This window comes from Bufo bufo, chromosome 5 (genome assembly GCF_905171765.1).
Source record: "Bufo bufo chromosome 5, aBufBuf1.1, whole genome shotgun sequence".
NCBI lineage: Eukaryota > Metazoa > Chordata > Amphibia > Anura > Bufonidae > Bufo > Bufo bufo.
In genome coordinates, this window is record NC_053393.1 from 400,148,652 (window position 1) to 400,166,495 (window position 17,844).

A 17,844-nucleotide genomic window follows, 5' to 3' on the forward strand; every position below is an offset into this window, starting at 1 on the left:
CTGCTCCTTTTTAGCGGTTTTAAGGAGGAGTTAACCTCTGACCGAACCACAGCCTGTAGACATTTATAAAAGGAAGGAGATTCTTCTTCCACCATTTTGTCTATACAGGTCTGGCCCATTTTCTCCCGCCGGAGGGAAACCCCCTTTATACAACACACATCTATTTTCTTTTGGCCACCACTTTCCTAGGCTTAACCTGTAAATAAACAGTAATGCCTATCAGTATAAAAGTATCTAGGTCATAAGACCCACACTCACCCCTTCAGAGGTACCGGAGCAGGAGGGACAGCAGGCTCCTCAGAGGGCTTGTCTTCCTCCATTGCAGGCAGCCAGCCCGGTTGTAAACAGACACCGGCAACGACAATCGCACTCCTTTCCCTAGGGCGCAGGCAGATTACGTCACCGCCGACGCTTACGCCGGTCACATGACTACAGGAGCGCTATCCGGCACTCACTGCCAAAGCCGCTCCTCTTCCTCCCCCTGGTGGCCGGCGTTCAATCTTCGCGGCACCTCCATGGAGGTGCCGGCTTTCCCCCAGCTCCAGCACACTGAGTACCCCCTCCGGAGTCAGCTGTGCCTCTGCTCGGCCCCCAGCGCACCTCGATGCCGCCAACTTCCAGGGACCGCAGGTCAGTAGCGGAGCGCCACCAGAGAGAGGGCTTGTTGCATCCATGCTGCAGGCTTCCCACCAGAGACAGGAAACCACACTGAAGAGGAGGAGTAGGCCCGCCCGTTTTATTCTGCAGGTTTCCTGTCTCTGTGGGGCGGATCCTCCTCTCTCCGGTGGTGCTGTCATGGGCGATAGGAAAATTTTATTCCCTGTCACCTATGCAGAGCAGGGGTTTCTATCCGGCAAAATTGGTAAAATGTCACCTGACGACAATGTAACAGACGATTTTTTGAAATTTATGTTCTTGTCACCTATGCAGAGGTTCCCCTGTGACGTCCACCATCCATTTGGATATCTTCTCTATCAACGTTCGATGTTCTTTTCTGAGCCTACCATGTTGATCACAGTTATCGGCGAATCAGGGTTCCACACTGGAGAGGGAGCATGAGAAAGAGAGACCACATCCAAGGGAGATAAATGGATGAAATTTAATTTTTTGAATCAATGTGTTTCTATTGACTTTTAGACATATTACTGATCAACAATGGACAGTTACAGAGTCGGCGCTTCACATAGCCACATTGGCAGCGCCCACTGAACCGTATTGCGGTACATCATTGCATAATCATAAAACAAACAAACAAACAAACAAGTAATAAATAATAATAATGAACAACAAAAAGTTCTCAGTACATCCATGGGGTAAACGTGTACCTATGAAATGCCTTATACATCAGGTCTAGATTGAACAAGCAGACAAAGCAAGGTCAGTCAAAGCAAGGTCAGTCAGAGGATTGCAATGCAAGCGGGGAAGAGCTCCATGAAATCCATTCTCTCTCAAACGCTGCGAATGAGCAGCCAGCCCTCGCCCACATCCTCTCGTGTATGTAGGTGGAGTTAAGTTTGCGGGTGATAGATGAAATTTAATTTTGATCGAGCGGAAATGTGGGACAAATTATTAAAGTAGAAGGATCGATGGAAAGGGCCAATTAAAGACGAATTTTAGAAATTTAAGTCCCTGTCACCTATGCAGAGTAGGGGTTTTTCATCGCCAGAAATGGGTTAATGTCACCCACCAATGGAACAGATTATTTGTAAAAATTTTGGTCCCCGTCACCTATGCAGAGCAGGGGTTTATTCACGTCACAAATTGTAAAATGTCAACCCAAGAATGTAACAGAAAAATTAGTGAAATTTATTAAGCTGTCAACTAGGTAGAGCAGGGGTATATCACAACCAAACATTGGTGAATTTCACCTGAAAATGTAACAGACAAATTTGTGATTTTTTTTTACCTGTCTACTAGGTATAGCATTGGCATATCACACCCGAAAATTTTGTGAAATGACGTACATAAAAAATAAAAAAAATGTAATTTATGAGGTGGAGGTCCATATGGAGTAGGAGTTTGAGGCGGCGGTGTAGGTGGAAGCAGAGGTGGAGGAGGATGAGGTAGCCAACACTGTTTTTTTGTTTTAATTTTAATTTTATTTTTTATTAGGGTACACTCCAAAAGAGTGTGAAATATCCAAAATACAAGAATTAGCAATTGCGCTGTAGTAAAATAATGGCTGGTTAAGGCCGGTATACATGTCTATTCTGCACAAGGTACTGACAACTAGTCCTGTGGGATCCATGCCTGGTTCATTTTAATGAACGTGAGCTTGTCCACATTGGCTGTGGACAGGCGGCTGCGCTTGTCTGTGATGATGCCCCCTGCCGTGCTAAACACACGTTCAGATAATACACTGGCAGGCCAGCACCTCCAAGGCGTAAAGGGCCAGCTCAGGCCATGTGCCCAATTTGGAGACCCAGAAGTTGAAGGGGGCAGACCCGTCATTCAGTACGTGTAGGCGTGTGCACACATACTGCTCCACCAGGTTTGTGAAATTCTGCCTCCTGCTAAGACGTTCCATATCAGCTGGTGGTGCTGTTTGTTGTGGCGTGCTGACAAAGCTTTTCCACATTTCAGCCATGCTAACCCTGCCTTCTGAGGTGCTGGCGGTGCCCCAGCTGTGTTGGCGACCTCTTCCTCCACCTTGTGCTTCCACTGTGCCCCCGCTGTCAGGTGGGAATGCCACCAGCAGAGCGTTTACCAGCGCATCTTACGATCACGCTCCAGTGATGGAATTAAGGACAGTACGTTGTCCTTGTAACAGGGATCCAGCAGGGTGGCCACCCAGTAATCAGCACAAGTTAGAATGTGGGCAACTCGGCGGTCGTTGCGGAGACACTGCAGCATGTAATCGCTCATGTGTGCCAGGCTGCCCAGAAGCTGGCTTTGGTGTGTTCGGTCCCTTGCTGCGGTGGGCAGTAGCAGGCATACTGTCTAGGGGACGGCCGCTCCGCTTTTGCACCCTGCTCCCTCTTCTGCTGTGCTGGTAGCTCTGTGCGACCACCGCCTCTTCCTCTGAATTACACAGGTCACTCGCATGATCTCGATTCCATGTGGGGTCGAGGACCACATCATCTTCCACCCAGTCTTCACCCCTGCCCTCCTTGTCAGTCTACACACTTTCGAAAGCCCCAGCAGTTGGCACCTGTGTTTCGTCATCATCCGAGACGTGCTGCGATGGTCCTCCCATGTACTCATCTTGAAACATAAGTGGTTGGGCATAGGTGCACTCAATCTCTTCCACTTCTGGGGCAGGAATAGGTGGATGGCCCTGGGAAACCCTGCTAACAGAGTCATCAAAAAGCAGAATAGACTGCTGCATGACTTGGGGCTCAGACTGCTTGGCTGATTTGCAAGGGGGTGAGGTAAAAGACTGATGGACATGGGCTGCAGGTGCCAACTCTGATCTTTCAGCAGGAGACTGGATGGGAGACAATGTAAAGGAACTGGAGGCACTGTCAGCAACCCAATCTACTATCGCCTGTACTTGTTCAGGTCTCACCATTCGTAGAGCCGCATTAGGCCCGACCAAATACCGCTGCAGGTTCTGTCGCCTACTCGCACCTGAGAAAGGGGTTTCACTTGTGCGTGTAGCTGGCACAGATCGACCACGTCCTCTCCCTGCAACAGGAGCTCCACCAGCAGCACCACAACCTGGCCCACGTCCCTTATTTGAAGCTCTCCTCATATTTCTCAAATTTAGGATCTTGCCCTAAATAGGTGTTTAATTAATAGCAGAATAGAACCACAGTATCTAAAGGGTGTATCTCACAATGACATATGCAGCAAAGGCTGCAAAATTAAGTTTTTTGCACAAAATGGGTGTTTTTTTAATAACAGAATATGACAGCAGTATATAACGCTTGAATTTCACACGTGCAGATGTAGCAAGGGCAGTAAAATTGTGTATTTTGCCCAAAAAGGGTGTTTTTTAAAACCCATAAAATGATAGCTGTATTTCTAGCTCAAATTGCACACTGACTAATGCGGCAGAGGCCCAAGATGAAGGTTATTGCCAAAAATGGGTGTTTTTTTCAAAGCCAGAAAATTATTGAAGTATTTAAAACTTGTTTTTAACAATAACAGATGCAGCAAGGGCTGCAATATTAAGTATTTTGCACAAAAAGGGTGTTTTTTTACTAACAGAATATGACAGCTGTATATAATTTCACACGTGCAGATGCAGCAAGGGCTGTAAAATTGTGTATTTTGCCCAAAAAGGGCGTTTTTTTTTAAAACCCAGAAAATTATAGCTGTATTTCTAGCTTAAATTGCACACTTACTAATGCTGCAAAGGCACCAGATGTAGGATATTGCCAAAAAAAGGTGTTTTTTTAAAACCAGATTCTTATTGCAGTATTTCAAGCTTGGATTTGAGTGTCACAAAAGCACATATGCTGTGCTGGTGCACTGAGCTTGCATAAAATGGCCGCCGCCGCCCACCTAACTAACGGACGGATAAAAGTTTTTTTTCTCTGTCACTGGGCTCAGGACAGGGTAAAAAGATTGCCCACTGCACCCACACAACTAAATCTATGTAGATCACTGAGTTAGATTCGAGTTTCGATCACAGATTCTATCCTATCCTCTCCCTGAAATCACCAGCAGAATCCTCTCCCTACACTAGTAACAGCAGAGTGACGTGCAGCGCTACGTGACTCCAGCTTATATAGAGGCTGGGTCACATGCTGCACTGGCCAATCACATCCATGCCATTAGTAGGCATGGCTGTGATGGCTTCTAAGGTCACACAGTTAAACGCTTGTTGATTGGCTGCTCTGCAGCCTTTCAAAAAGCGCTAAGAAATCGCCAAAAATAGGCCTGGTCTTGAAGGGGTTAAAAACATAACAACCTGATTATGGGAGCAGTCATCTTGTCTGAGCTTTTGTCAAAGGGGATGTCTGGTTTTAGAAATAAACCAGACAACACTTAGGGGGAAGCATGAGGTAAAATGGACCTTTACTTAACTAGAAAATGCAGCACTGCCACTCTGGTTGTCCTGCTTGGGCTCTGTTGACCCAGCTGCAGCAATGACATCATGTCGACAACACATGACCACTACAGTCATTCACTGGCCTCGAGCAGTGTACTTCCGACATGACGTTACCACTGCAGCCAAGTCAGTAGAGCCTGGCCAGGAGAACTGGCACAGGATCTGCTAAGTAAGTAACGGTCTATATTTTTTTAAGGCATGCCACGAGTGTTGTCCAGTTTCAGAAATAGGACATTACCTTTAACAACATTTAGAGATGTGCTTTACAACAGCTACCATGGGCCATAGACAAAATAGTCTGGAGGGGACTCATTGACTTATATAGCAGAGTTTTCTGGACAGAGTTGATATCCGTCATTGTAATCCTGCCTCTGATGATAATGAGAACTGCTCAAAAGTGAACTGTACAAAACAAGGAGTATCAGCTATTATTAGGCTTAGTTACATGGAAAATGGAAGCGACTGAGCATTATCCACCTCTGAATGCAAGTGAAGGTGGACAAGAATTTTCTGCTAATAGAGAAAAAGCAGGGGGCACTGCCAGAGGGAAAAAAGTAAATTACATAAAAAACCTAACAATGTTTTTATTGCATGTGTATTGCAATAATACTTCATTTAAAATACCATATTCATTGCATAGTAATATTTTTTGTGGGATAACCCATCCAATTAATGTAGGCCAAGTAACATCTCCTTTGGAGACTACATCCACTTTTTCCATCACTTTCTAATGAGCAAGGAGAAAAGTCATATACTTTAATGGTAAAATGCTACCTGCTCAGTAACTATAAAAGTGTAAAAGCGCCCATCCCATTAACAAATGTACTGTGAAAATAATCACAACATCCTAACCTTTCTGAATGCCATAATGGCTGCCACCACCCAGGGGCAGACTGGAGACTTACGGGGGTTGTCCAGGTTCAGAGCTGAACCCGGACATAAGCTCCTCTTCACTCATTTAGCCTGTATGAGTGGAGCATCAGAGCTCCCCCTTACCCTGCACTGCATCGCGCAGGGCAAGGGCTTTTTCTTCACTACCGGCGACGTACCGTGGTTCTCATGGGTATGCTATGCAGAAGCCTCCGCCTAGCAGTGAGCCGGTGATGTCACCGGCACAAATGGGCAGTCTTTAGTGCTGCCGTAGGCTGTTTTACAGGCTAGGGCAGTGCTAAAAAAAACACCCATTAGTGCAGATGACGTCATGGGGATGACTGCTAGGCGGAAGCCTCCGTCTAGCATACGGAGAAAAAGCTGGCTACGTCAACGGCAGTAAACAAATAGCCCTTGTACTGCACTATGCAGAGCAAGCCAAGGGGGAGCATCGGAGCTAAAAATGTTCAGATGCTCCACTGATACAGGCTAAATGAGTGAAGGGGAGCTTATGTTCAGATTCAGCTCTGAACCTGGACAACCCCTTTAAAGTGGCCCTGGGGAAAAAATAATTAAAAGTAGCCCCATGTTGTAGTTGGGTCCAAATTGACAGAAAGTGGGCAACACAAGTAGGGCCAACAGAAGTAGCGGGGCAAGCAATACTGTATTGCAGCACAAAAAAACACCCCAGAAAAACCAAATACCACAGTGCAGAGCAAAATAGTGCCGACCCCACCGCAGTGTTTAACTGTATCACTGTCCTAAAGGTAGTGATATAGTTCAATTCAGGAGGTCATCTGTGGTCACCAGTGGGGTGCATAAGTACCTGATGCTCCTTGCATTAACTAATGCTGAGAGTATCAAATAGTCATGTACCCAGCTGGTGGCCAAGAGGCGAGCACAAGTGGCCCCAAGGGCTTTGGCCCTCCAGGTAATTTCCTTGAAGGATCTATAGCCTGTCTGTGCCTGCCACCACCAATGGTATGAGTTTTATGGATGTCTTAAAGCGGTTGGCCCATCTCATAATTTAGGGGCATATCACTAGGATATGCCCCCAATATCTGAAAGATGCGGGTCCTCTCTCTAAAACAGGGGCCCACAAAGAGGAGAACAGACCGCGCATGCACAGCCGCCCTCCATTCATTTCTATGGGAGTGCCTAACGGTGCACTCTGCTAGTTTCGGAAGTCCCATGGAAATGAATGGGAAGCACACTGCGCAAGTGTGACCACCGCTCCATTCACTTCTATGGGGCTGACGGAAATAGCCGAGCCAGTGCTCAGCTATTTTTGGCACACCCATAGAAATTAATGGTGGGTGGCCGTGCATATGTGGTCTGCTCTCCTTCTCTTTGTGGGCTCCTACACCTATCAGACATTACTAGGATAGGCCCCCGATGTATGAGATGACTTTAAATAAGGAAAAAAGAAGTAGTTATAATTTATTATAAATCTTAATACCTTACTCTAATGTCCAATGAGATAAAACCACAGACTGCAAAGTATTAACAGTACAAACTTTTACTTGATTTGTATTTAAAAACATAATTCATTTCAGCAATTGTTTCCATGTGACTACATTTCAGGTACTCTATATACATTATGTAGTTAATATATACCTTTACATAGTGGTATTATGACCATAAATGTATCCCAACAAAGACCTGTAAAAGTAGAATACTCAGTTGGAAAAATACAATGAAATGTTACTTAACTTACATTTAAAATAAATCATCCAGATTTCAATATAACAAGTATTCATATATTCTGTTTTCAAGTCCCTTCAACAAAATGGCGGTTATGAGGAAAGAGGCAACTTCTACATATAGTCACTGTGCAAGATTGCTAAGGGTAACGCCTGTAGAAAACCCATGGTCATATGGAGAAGGCGACTGACCTTATTCTCCATAGACTCTCACACTTTAAAGGCTATGTACACCTTCAGGGGCAATTTTCTTTATGATTGTATTTTGGGCTAAAAATCTTTTTTTCAATTAGTCTAATATTAAAAATATTCAGCCGTTCTGTCACAAAAGATTAACTGTTTGTCTAGCTGTGTGACTGGTACCTTCACTTTCTGCCGGTCATCTAATAACCCTTATCTCTAAATTACTATAAGGTCATAAACACCTGTTTAAGCCACATTCTTAGCAGTAAGATAAGAATTGAGCTATAATGAGTGTTTATAAAGGTCAGAAATAAGGAGCCGTCAGCTGAGCAGCCTGAGAAAACAGAGTAAAAATACAGAGCCTTCTACTAGAGAATCTGAAGGCTGTCCAGAGAAAAGGGATCAAAATGTTTAATAAAGACCAATTGAAAAAATTCTTTTTAGCTCAAAATGAGTACAATGCATAAAAGTGTCCATATTGTTTTTTCTATGGCTTCAGGTTTTTTGAAGCTACGGAACAATATTGGTACAGACATTATATTGGAAAATCACTTCTCTCATGAGCTGTTCATTTCTGGCGATTACATTTTTTATGAATGAGACTTGACTCATCCTAAAATGATTTAAGTATATCTTTAAAATGAGCAAATGTACAATAAGGACCTAAAGGGTATCTCCATCTTGAGCACCATTTTACACGATCGATAATTTGTATACAAAGCTGATTAACCTGTATATTGCTTTACTCGCTCTTATGTGTGGATCTTGATTTGCAGCCTATTTTAATAGTTTAGAGCTGCAGTCACAACTCTTCTGGTTGTCATTGGAAACAGTCATCAGTCAAGATTTTGTTGTCAAGCAAATTGTTTGTAGAAACAAAGCCGTGATGGGTGTGAAGTGAAAATCTCAGTACAGACATTGAGCCAACAAAGAATACTGAGAGATTTCAGTTCTTAAGACTGATAATGTGTGACGGCAGCACCAGAGTGTGATCCAGGCCGTAACCCAGGAACAATGCAAGTTAATTAATGCAATGTAATTACTAATCTTTTTAACTTGTTTTGTAGATTTAATCAATGTGTAAGCTGTAACTAGTATTTCAAGGTGGACATTCACTTTAAAGAAGCACTCCCACAAAAAATGTATTCTCTGGCCAGTTAGAAAAGTACTTCTTACCAGTGACTGTAGTTGGGAGTTATCCACTTCCTTCTTGTTCTCGGTTGTGTCATATGATCAACAAACTGGCTTCCTGCCCACACATTAGACACTGTGCCAGTCGGAGACTCAGAGTGTAGGTCACATGACCCAGCTGAGGACCAGAAGGGAGGTTATAACTCACAGCTACAGTCACCAGTAAGAAGATTGCCTTTTACATCATCATCTACCCGGTAGATTCTACCGGGCCAGAGAGAAAAAAATCTATTTAGTTGGAGAGCTTCTTTAAGTAATGAAATTGTAAACATTTACATCCTCAGTTTTGGTCAAAAACATTTTCCTGCAAAATCCATTTATTTTTCTCACTGACCTAGGTTTATCTGCATTTTGAGCTGAAATTAAAAGGAGCACCATTTTTGAGGGCACTACTGGAAATATTTTTGGGGTTATCCTGGTCCACTTTATCACGAGTGAAAATTGTGTCTTGGTCACTGTCAAACTCAGACTCTGAAACCATGAGGCTGGAGTTATGTTCTGTGCTTCTGTGTTTTATACCTGTGAAAAAGATTACAGGAGGATACGTTAGTGCCAGTGCTGCCCACATTTACTATACATACTAGAGATGCCATGATAGCAGTTAGTAAAGAACGTGATCTCTACTTCTAAACAGAACCTAGTGGCTGCCTCTCCATTATGCAACGTTTTGGTCAGTCGAGTAACACCCCGACACCCTGAACCCTATTTATCATGACTGGATAAAAGGTGCCTGTGCACGTTTTAAGCCAACCATGCAATCAGTAGGGTTCAGGGCGCCTCTATATTAGGTATTTTATCTAGATGTATACTAGGTTTTTGCAGATGACTATTCCATATTAAAATAGTTTTACTGCTCACCATACTTGGGTCGTAATGCCATTCTTTCTTGATCATCAAAATTGTCCAGGATTGTATATTTAGTTTTTTTCCGTATTTTCGTCCTTTTGCGGCTAAAAAGTAAAAAAAATAAAAATAAATCATGTTCGTGAATCATAATTTATCTAAACTTTGTCCCCTTAGGCTAACTTCATACTTGCAGCAAAGCTATCCTGCCGGCTGTTCTAGCAGGGGATAGCCTGCAAGTATTCTCCGGATCTGGCATAGCCGGATAGTGCCTTGTACTTGCTCCATTGACTATAATGGGATCTGGCAAGTGCCGGGATTCAGACGGAGAAAAAAACGTTCCGTGCAGCAATTTTTGTCCATCCAAATCCAGTGATTTATGAGGGGGGAATGGACAGTTCCAACATGGCACTATCCGGCTATGCTGGATTCGGAAAACACTGGCAAGCTGTTCTCTGCCGGAACAGCCTAACGGATAGGTTTGCTGAAAGTGTGAAGTTAGCCTTACAAAAAAAGCCTATTTTGGCCTTAAGGACACAGACCAATTTTTCAAATCTGACATTTATCACTTTTGTGGTAATAAATTTAGAATGCTTTTACTTATCCAAGCGATGATGAAAACGTTTTTTCTTGACAGATTGTACTTAATGTTGGTGGTAAATTTTTGTTTTTATTTATTTAAAAAAAAATCCCAAATTTGATGAAAATTCAACAAAATTAGCAATTTTCCAAATCAAAATTTTGTCATAGCTCACAATATAGTTAATGTTCATTATATACCGGTATCCACTTTATGTTGGCATTATTGTTCAATCATACTTTTATTTTTTGGAAATTTATAAGTTTAGTGTCAATTTTATAAATTTTCAAGAAAATTTCCAAATCCTATTTTTTAGGGACCATTTCATCTCTGAAGTGCTTTTGAGAGGCCTCTATACTAGAATACCCATAAACCACCCCATTTTAAAAACTGCACCCTCAATGTGTTCAAAAAGTCATTTAGGAAGTTTGTTAACCCTTTAACGGTTGTTAATGCAAAATGGAGGTGAAATTTTGAAATTCCCTGAGTTACAATGAAAACCCCAAGAAATAAACCCATTTTTTTAAAACTACACCTACCAAGGAATTCAGTTAGGGGTGTAGTGATGGTTTTGACCCCACAGTTGTTTTTCATAGAATGTATTAACATTGGACCGTGAAAATGAAATAATTTTTTTTTCCAATAGTATGTTGCTTTCGCCCAAAATTTCTAATTATTGTAAGGGTTAAAAGGAGAAAAACATCAAATAATCTGTTACGCAGTTTCTCCCAAGTAAGGAAATACCCCAAATGTGGTCATAAACTGCTGTTTGGGGACACGGTAGGGCTTAGAAGGGAAGGAGCAGCATCTGGATTTTGTAACATTTAATTTGCTGAAATGATTTTTTTAAGAGCCATAACTTAAATTTTTTGTTGACTGAGCTGTGTGAGGACTTGTTTTTTGTGGGACAGGGTGTAGTTTTTATTGATACCATCTTGGGGTAAATTTGTGTTTGTAATAATTTTTTTTTTTTTTAGGAAGTGAGGTGGGAAAAAAATTCTGTCAGTGGTTTTTATTTTTCTGTTTTAAGGGGTTCACTATGTGGTATATATAATATAATTATATTCTGAATATTGATACATTTATCGCAATACCAAATGTATATATTTTTTCCACATTTTTGTATTTTTGCATCATAAAATCACTTTCTTATTAAATCAGTTTATTTTGCATTGGAATATCTAAGACTCATAACTTTTCTGTCGATGCAGCTGTGCGAGGGCTTTCTTTGTAGGACGGGCAGTAGTTTTTATTGCTAACATTTTGGGGTATTTTTTAATTTTATTTTTTAATTTTTTCATTTTTAACCAATTATAAATGAGTAGATATGAACAAAATAGATTTTTTTAACTTTAAATTTTTCTTTTCTTTTCTTATACTTGTCGACTTGAACATATAGTGGTCTGATTGCTGGTACAATACACTGCAATAGTTATCTAATGCAGTGTATTAGACCTGTCAGTTTTACACTGACACTGGGCCTCATCAGACCCTACCTCTGGTATCTTTGAGGCCCAGTGGTGGAGAGAGGGAGCCCCCTCTCTTTGTAAACCCCTTAGATACAGCAGTCGCTATGGACCGCGGCATCTAAAGGGTTAAAAGGCTGAGATCGGGGGGGCGTGGCCTGTGAGCGCATGGAGTGAGACGCACCGTTCACTGCTCCTGCTAGTATCCTGTACTAAACTGTCGGTAGCACACTTCGTTCTCTTGAACTAACCTTACCTGGTGAGAGGAAAGTGTCCGGTGGTTGCTGTGTCAAAATTGGGAGCCTGAATATGCCGAGGAAGTCGAGCGAAGCTACTAAACAAGATAGGCTGGAGGCGGGCCAACATGGCGCCCATGGCAGAGAGGTGATGGCGCTACAGGAGGTGGTGAGCCAGAGCGCGGCAGCTAAGCTCAGCAAGTTTGCCCGTATAGATAGCGGAGTGGGCGACTGGGCTACTGATAAAGGGACTGACATACTTACCTCCTCTGACCAGGAGGATGGTTCTATAGATGGTGACGGCCTGGATACGGCTGATCAGCCTTTGCCAGCTCCTGCAAGCCCTGCAAATGATACAGTGGGCCTTCGGGCCGCGTCTACAGAGGAGCCCACTCTGAAGGACATAATGGTTGCTGTGGCAAGTTGTAATAGCACCCTTAAAGTGCTCACAGTACAAGTCGGCAGTTTGCGGTCTGATGTCTCCATAATTAGACACGATTTACATAAGATATCTGAGCGTACCTCTGAATTGCAGAAAAGGGTGTCATCATTGGAGGATGCAGTCCAGCCTTTGCAAATGGCGTCCAAGACATCTATGAAGGATATCGCTGCCTTGTATGCCAAGACGGATAATTTAGAGAACAGATCGCGAAGGAACAATCTGCGAATTGTAGGAATGCCAGAGAAGACTGAAGGGGCCAATGCCACTGAATTTGTGGAGAAATGGTTATACCAGTTGTTTCACGAGAAAGGCCTATCTTCCCTGTATGCGGTGGAGCGGGCGCACAGAGTGCCCATGCGGCCGCTTCCACCAGGCAGACCTCCTTGCCCTATTCTTGCGAAGATATTGCATTTTAAAGATCGGGACACTATTTTACGTCAGTCCAGAGATAATGAAGAGATGGTCAAGAACGGGGTCAATGTGTCCATTTTCCCGGATTATTCGAATGAGGTGCAGCGGCGGAGGAGTCGTTTTATGGATGTCAAGAAGAGGCTTAGAGGGTTGCAGGTTCCATATGCCATGTTGTTCCCTGCTAAATTATGAGTGGTGGCATTGGGATCCACTAGATTTTTTAAAGATCCAGAGGAGGCGGCACAGTGGCTGGACGTCCACGAACGGCAATTGAGAAATGGGGCCCTGGACACTTGAAGGAGGCAGATATGCAGTTTGGTTTAATTTCCATATATGTTTGCACTTTAATGTCACTTTAATGTTGCACCAGTTAAGTGTATTTTACAATGCTACCACATGGTAGATTCTGAGGTGGGAGTAGGCGGTTAGGGGACAATGATGTGTTTCCCAATTGTGGAGAGTATCCTCTGCCTGAGAGAGTGTATCGACAGAATTAATGATGATTGTTGTTCATTAGTGGGCAAATTGCTCATAGATTGCCCTGTTTCTGGGTTTAAAGTTGGAGAGGTGGGGACAGCTGTTCTCATTTGTAGTATTCTGATGATAGGGGGGTGGGGAGTTAGGTAGGGGAAGGGTCGGGGGTGAGTGATTAAAGTTTTGAGCTGGATCGTGAGGGGTATGGCTGATGCTGGGCTTGACTAGTGATACTGTACAATGGCTTAGCAAAAACTGGGTGGGACATGTGGTACACGCGATACATTTCTCACATTCCAGGGGAGTATGTGTGTTAGTGCATAAGAGTATTAGATATGAACATGTGCAGCAGTGTGTGGATGCTGAGGGCAGGTATGTATGTGTTGTGTGTAAGATTGATGGGATCCAGGTGGTGTTGGTGTCAGTGTATGTGCCCCCGCCGTTTGCTTCTCTTTTGGTACAATTATGACCTTTGTGGCAGACTTCCCTGGGTTACCATGGCTACTAGTGGGGGATTTCAACTGCACGCCGGATGACTCCTTGGATAGATGTCGGGTGGAGGGATCAGGCGGATCGCCAGGAAGTGCAGCTTTGAAGAATATTATGACTGAAACTGGTTTGTTTGATGTGTGGAGAGTACGCAACCCTAATAGGCGCGAATATTCGTGCAGATCTGCTACGCATCATTCACTATCACGCATAGATCTGGCGCTTGTTAATGACTATGTTGCCTCTGATACGGGGTATTGTCTATCACCCTCGGTCGTTGTCTGACCATTCCTTGGTGCAGATTGACTTGTGTCTGGGGGCGCTCAGACAGGGACAGAGGTTGTGGAAATGCAACCCACATTGGCTTAATGTACTGGGTGATCTATCTGAGATTTCTCTGGCGGTCAGGGAATACTTTACTATTACTGTAGGGACGGCTTCAATACATGGAGTCTGGGATGCTATGAAAGCGTTCTTAAGGGGAGTATTGATAAAAGAAATTAGTAAGCACAAATCCAAGTCTAGAGAAGCGGATGTTAAAGCACAATTACAAGTGGTGTAAGCCGAACGGGTGTTTGGTAGGTTCCCTTCCCTGGTTAGTAGTGAGGCTCTGGCGGTAGCCTCAGGAACAGTTGAGGTGCCACTTAATGCAGGCTGCTGAGCGGAAGCGTAGTTTCTACCGCCAAAGATCTTTTGAGGAGGGTGAGAAGTTAGGTCATCTACTGTCTGTTGTTTCTCAGGCTCAGCGGGGATCTTCTTGTATACAGGAACTGAGAGATGGAACTGGGAACAGTAGGCAAGACACAAAAGGAATATTGGACATATTGAAAGGTTTTTATGTGTCCCTATACTAATCTACTGTCCCTAGTTCTGGGGATGCTCTGACTGCCTTTTTAGAGGAGGCGCAGTTGTCGGTGTTGTCAGATGAGCATAGGGAGAGACTAGAAGAGCCGATTTCACTTGAGGAACTGGAAGCAGCACTTGGAGGTATGGCGAATGGTAAGGCTCCGGGAGCAGACGGCCTACCTGTGGAGGTATACAAGAAATTGCAGGGGGTGCTTCTCCCTGAATTGCTTAAGGTGCTGGAACATTCACTGGAGACGGGTTCGCTACCACACTCTATGCAGGAGGCTATAATTGTAGTCATTCCCAAACCTGGGAAGGATCCCAAATTACCAGACTCATATAGGCCGATTTCGCTTTAACAGCGGATGTAAAACTCCTAGCAAAGGTGTTGGCGAACAGGTTGTCCAGGGTGATTCTGACTATTGTACACCCTGATCAGACAGGCTTCATGCCTGGTAAGTCGACTGCTATAAACATCCGCAGACTATATGCTAGTTTGAGTATTTCGGCAGATAATTGTGGAGACAGGGCCTTGCTTACTCTTGATGCCGCTAAGGCGTTTGATAGTGTAGAGTGGAATTATCTGTGGGGAATCTTGAGAGCTATGGGCTTTGGCGCTCGGTTTATACAGTGGGTACGGGTGTTGTACTCGAGTCCTAGGACGCGCATTAGAGTCAATGGGGGGCTGTCAGACAACTTTACTTTGGCTAGGGGCACCAGGCAGGGATGTCCACTGTCGCCTTTATTATTTGCTCTAGCTATCGAGCCACTAGCAGCTCTAATACGCCTGTCACCTCATATTGTGGGGTTCAGATACGGTGTGGTACAGAACAAGGTGGCTATGTACGCTGATGATACCTTGCTTTTCTTGGGCGATACTCCGATAGATTCGGGAACTTCTCTGGACTTAAGATTAATTGGCAAAAGTCTGCTCTGATGCCTGTAGATGGGCAGGCCCTGTCAGCTGAGCGAGTTAATAGTAGGATTCCCTGGGTGGACAAGTTCAAATATTTAGGGTTGTACATAACACCTAGATTGTTGGATTTTGAAGAACTGTCGTGCATTTTCATAAATGTACAATCTTATCTAAAGATATTATGGTCTAAATAGCAATGCCCATTGCTTTTAAGTGTAATCACAGATTGAACCAGAGTCTGATATTTCTCTATAGGATTGAAACAGGCCGAGATGAGGTTATGCTGAGTTCAATTTGGGAACATGTTTGTGGGGACATAGAGTATATTGTCTTTTAAAATTATAGTGAGCAGATGTAGTATATCCGTTAATACTATAATGGGCCCTACAGACATGTATCTGTGAGAAACAACCATTTGAATAGCAATGTATTATTTTACTTCATTACAAAATCATTAGGGAGGTCTACTTTGTAGAAAGCATTGGGTGTATGAATGTCCCATTCATGCCTTCATAATTATATTCTATATATTCCTGTGTGGTGTATTTAAATTTGCAACATATCTTAACCAATGACTTATATAATATGTCATCTATGTATAACAGTGTATCGATGTGTGTATATATATTTTATGCCGTATATATCCCACTGACCATATAGACTTTTAAGGTTTAGAAAAGTATTGGAGTTGCCTTCCTACTAATTGGTTTTCATGAGGAGAGCTAAATATTATTAGCCAGCCATGTAGGCAAGTTAATGAATCCGGATGTTAAGTAAAAGGAACCATTGTCCATTGTCCCTAAGAAGACAGTAGGAGATGGTGACTCCAACATGTCTAGATTAGGGGTAATTAAAATGTCGGGAAGAAACCCTTAATACTGATGTATGTTCAAGAGGTTAATAAGGTCATTATTAGATATTTAGAATTAATGTTGGAATTGTTATGTAGTACAACAGTGCCATCTAGAGGTAAATTGATAATAGTATGGCATTTTCACCAGTGTTCCAAGGGTTAAAATGACATCATTGGTATCTGCATACGAACACACCCATCTTGTCTGATTGGAGATCCCTAATCTAGAAGGGGAGGAATTCTTAGATAACATGGGGTATAAACTATGCATGTAAGAGGTTAGGAGATCTATCTAGCTATCTATCCAGCTATCTACACTCTTCAACTGAAACAACTGCAACTAACAATTTACTTCAACAACAAAAAGAAACTTGGATTAATTTTTGTTCACTGGAAGAGTTTTGAGAACTGATTACACCCGAAACCTGTCCATCCTTGACTTGGTAACGTATGTTATATTTTGCTTGTGATATTATTAAGATATTCCTCTCAGCGTATAGTCAAGTGTTTCCATATTGTGGGAACGTATAGTGTTAATCACCTCCCTAATGCTAGTTGTCCTCTTAGCAAAGATGCATATTGCTAATGGGAGATTAGACATTATCTGAGTAGAGGAAAACTCTGGGAAATTATATTTCCATAGTCTGGTTGCTGAGTGGGATATAATATCATATTAATATAATTTATATTTTTGATTGTCATAGGCTGAGACAGAGTCAAGGGACAACATTTATTGTTCTTGTATTAATCTGTATTTTGTCATGTTATAACCTGTTGGTAAACAGAAAATCCTGAGCTTGTCTTGATGTATTAAGTATTGGTCTGTTTGATAAAGAAATTATCATTTATTTCTTATCATATGTTACTTTTAATAATTCTGTGCTGGTGAGAAAGTGATAGTGGATTATACCACCATCTAGTGGTGGTTTATTGGTACTGCGTCAATTTGTCTATCCATTGATCTTATGTCAGTTTTATATTGGAATTTTACTCATTTATAAATAAATTGTTACATATATTTTGCATAATTGATTGCCCCTTTGTTTTCATTAATTGCATAAATTAAATTTAGAGTCTCAAGATAAAAGAAAGGCGTTTTATGTCCGCCTAGTGGATTTCCTGACTGATTTCCATTTTTTATTATTTTATTAATTTTTATATTTTTATATAAAATATTTATATTTTATATAAAAGATATACCTTGACATATATGGAGGCCCCAGCGAGATCTTGAGATATTTCTTTAAATTATTTATGCAAATAGTGAAAAATTCTACACTTCTTCTTAGCTTGTTATTATTATCTGTATTGATTATTACTTATTGATCAGAATAATGAGTGT

The 17,844-nt window shown here is 42.4% G+C and overlaps 1 protein-coding gene across 1 annotated transcript in view; it reads right to left on the reverse strand.

Moving 5' to 3' along the window:
- Positions 1–9,194: 9,194 nt before the first annotated feature.
- Positions 9,195–17,844, reverse strand: part of KIAA0319 (KIAA0319 ortholog) — a 54,105-nt gene continuing 45,455 nt past the window's right edge. Inside the window, exons 19-20 of the mRNA XM_040433984.1 lie at positions 9,805–9,896; positions 9,195–9,465 (exon numbers count right to left, since the gene is read on the reverse strand). Of these exons, the coding sequence (XP_040289918.1) occupies positions 9,287–9,465; positions 9,805–9,896 (271 nt within the window). The 3' untranslated portion in view covers positions 9,195–9,286. The remainder of the gene's footprint in view (positions 9,466–9,804; positions 9,897–17,844) is intronic.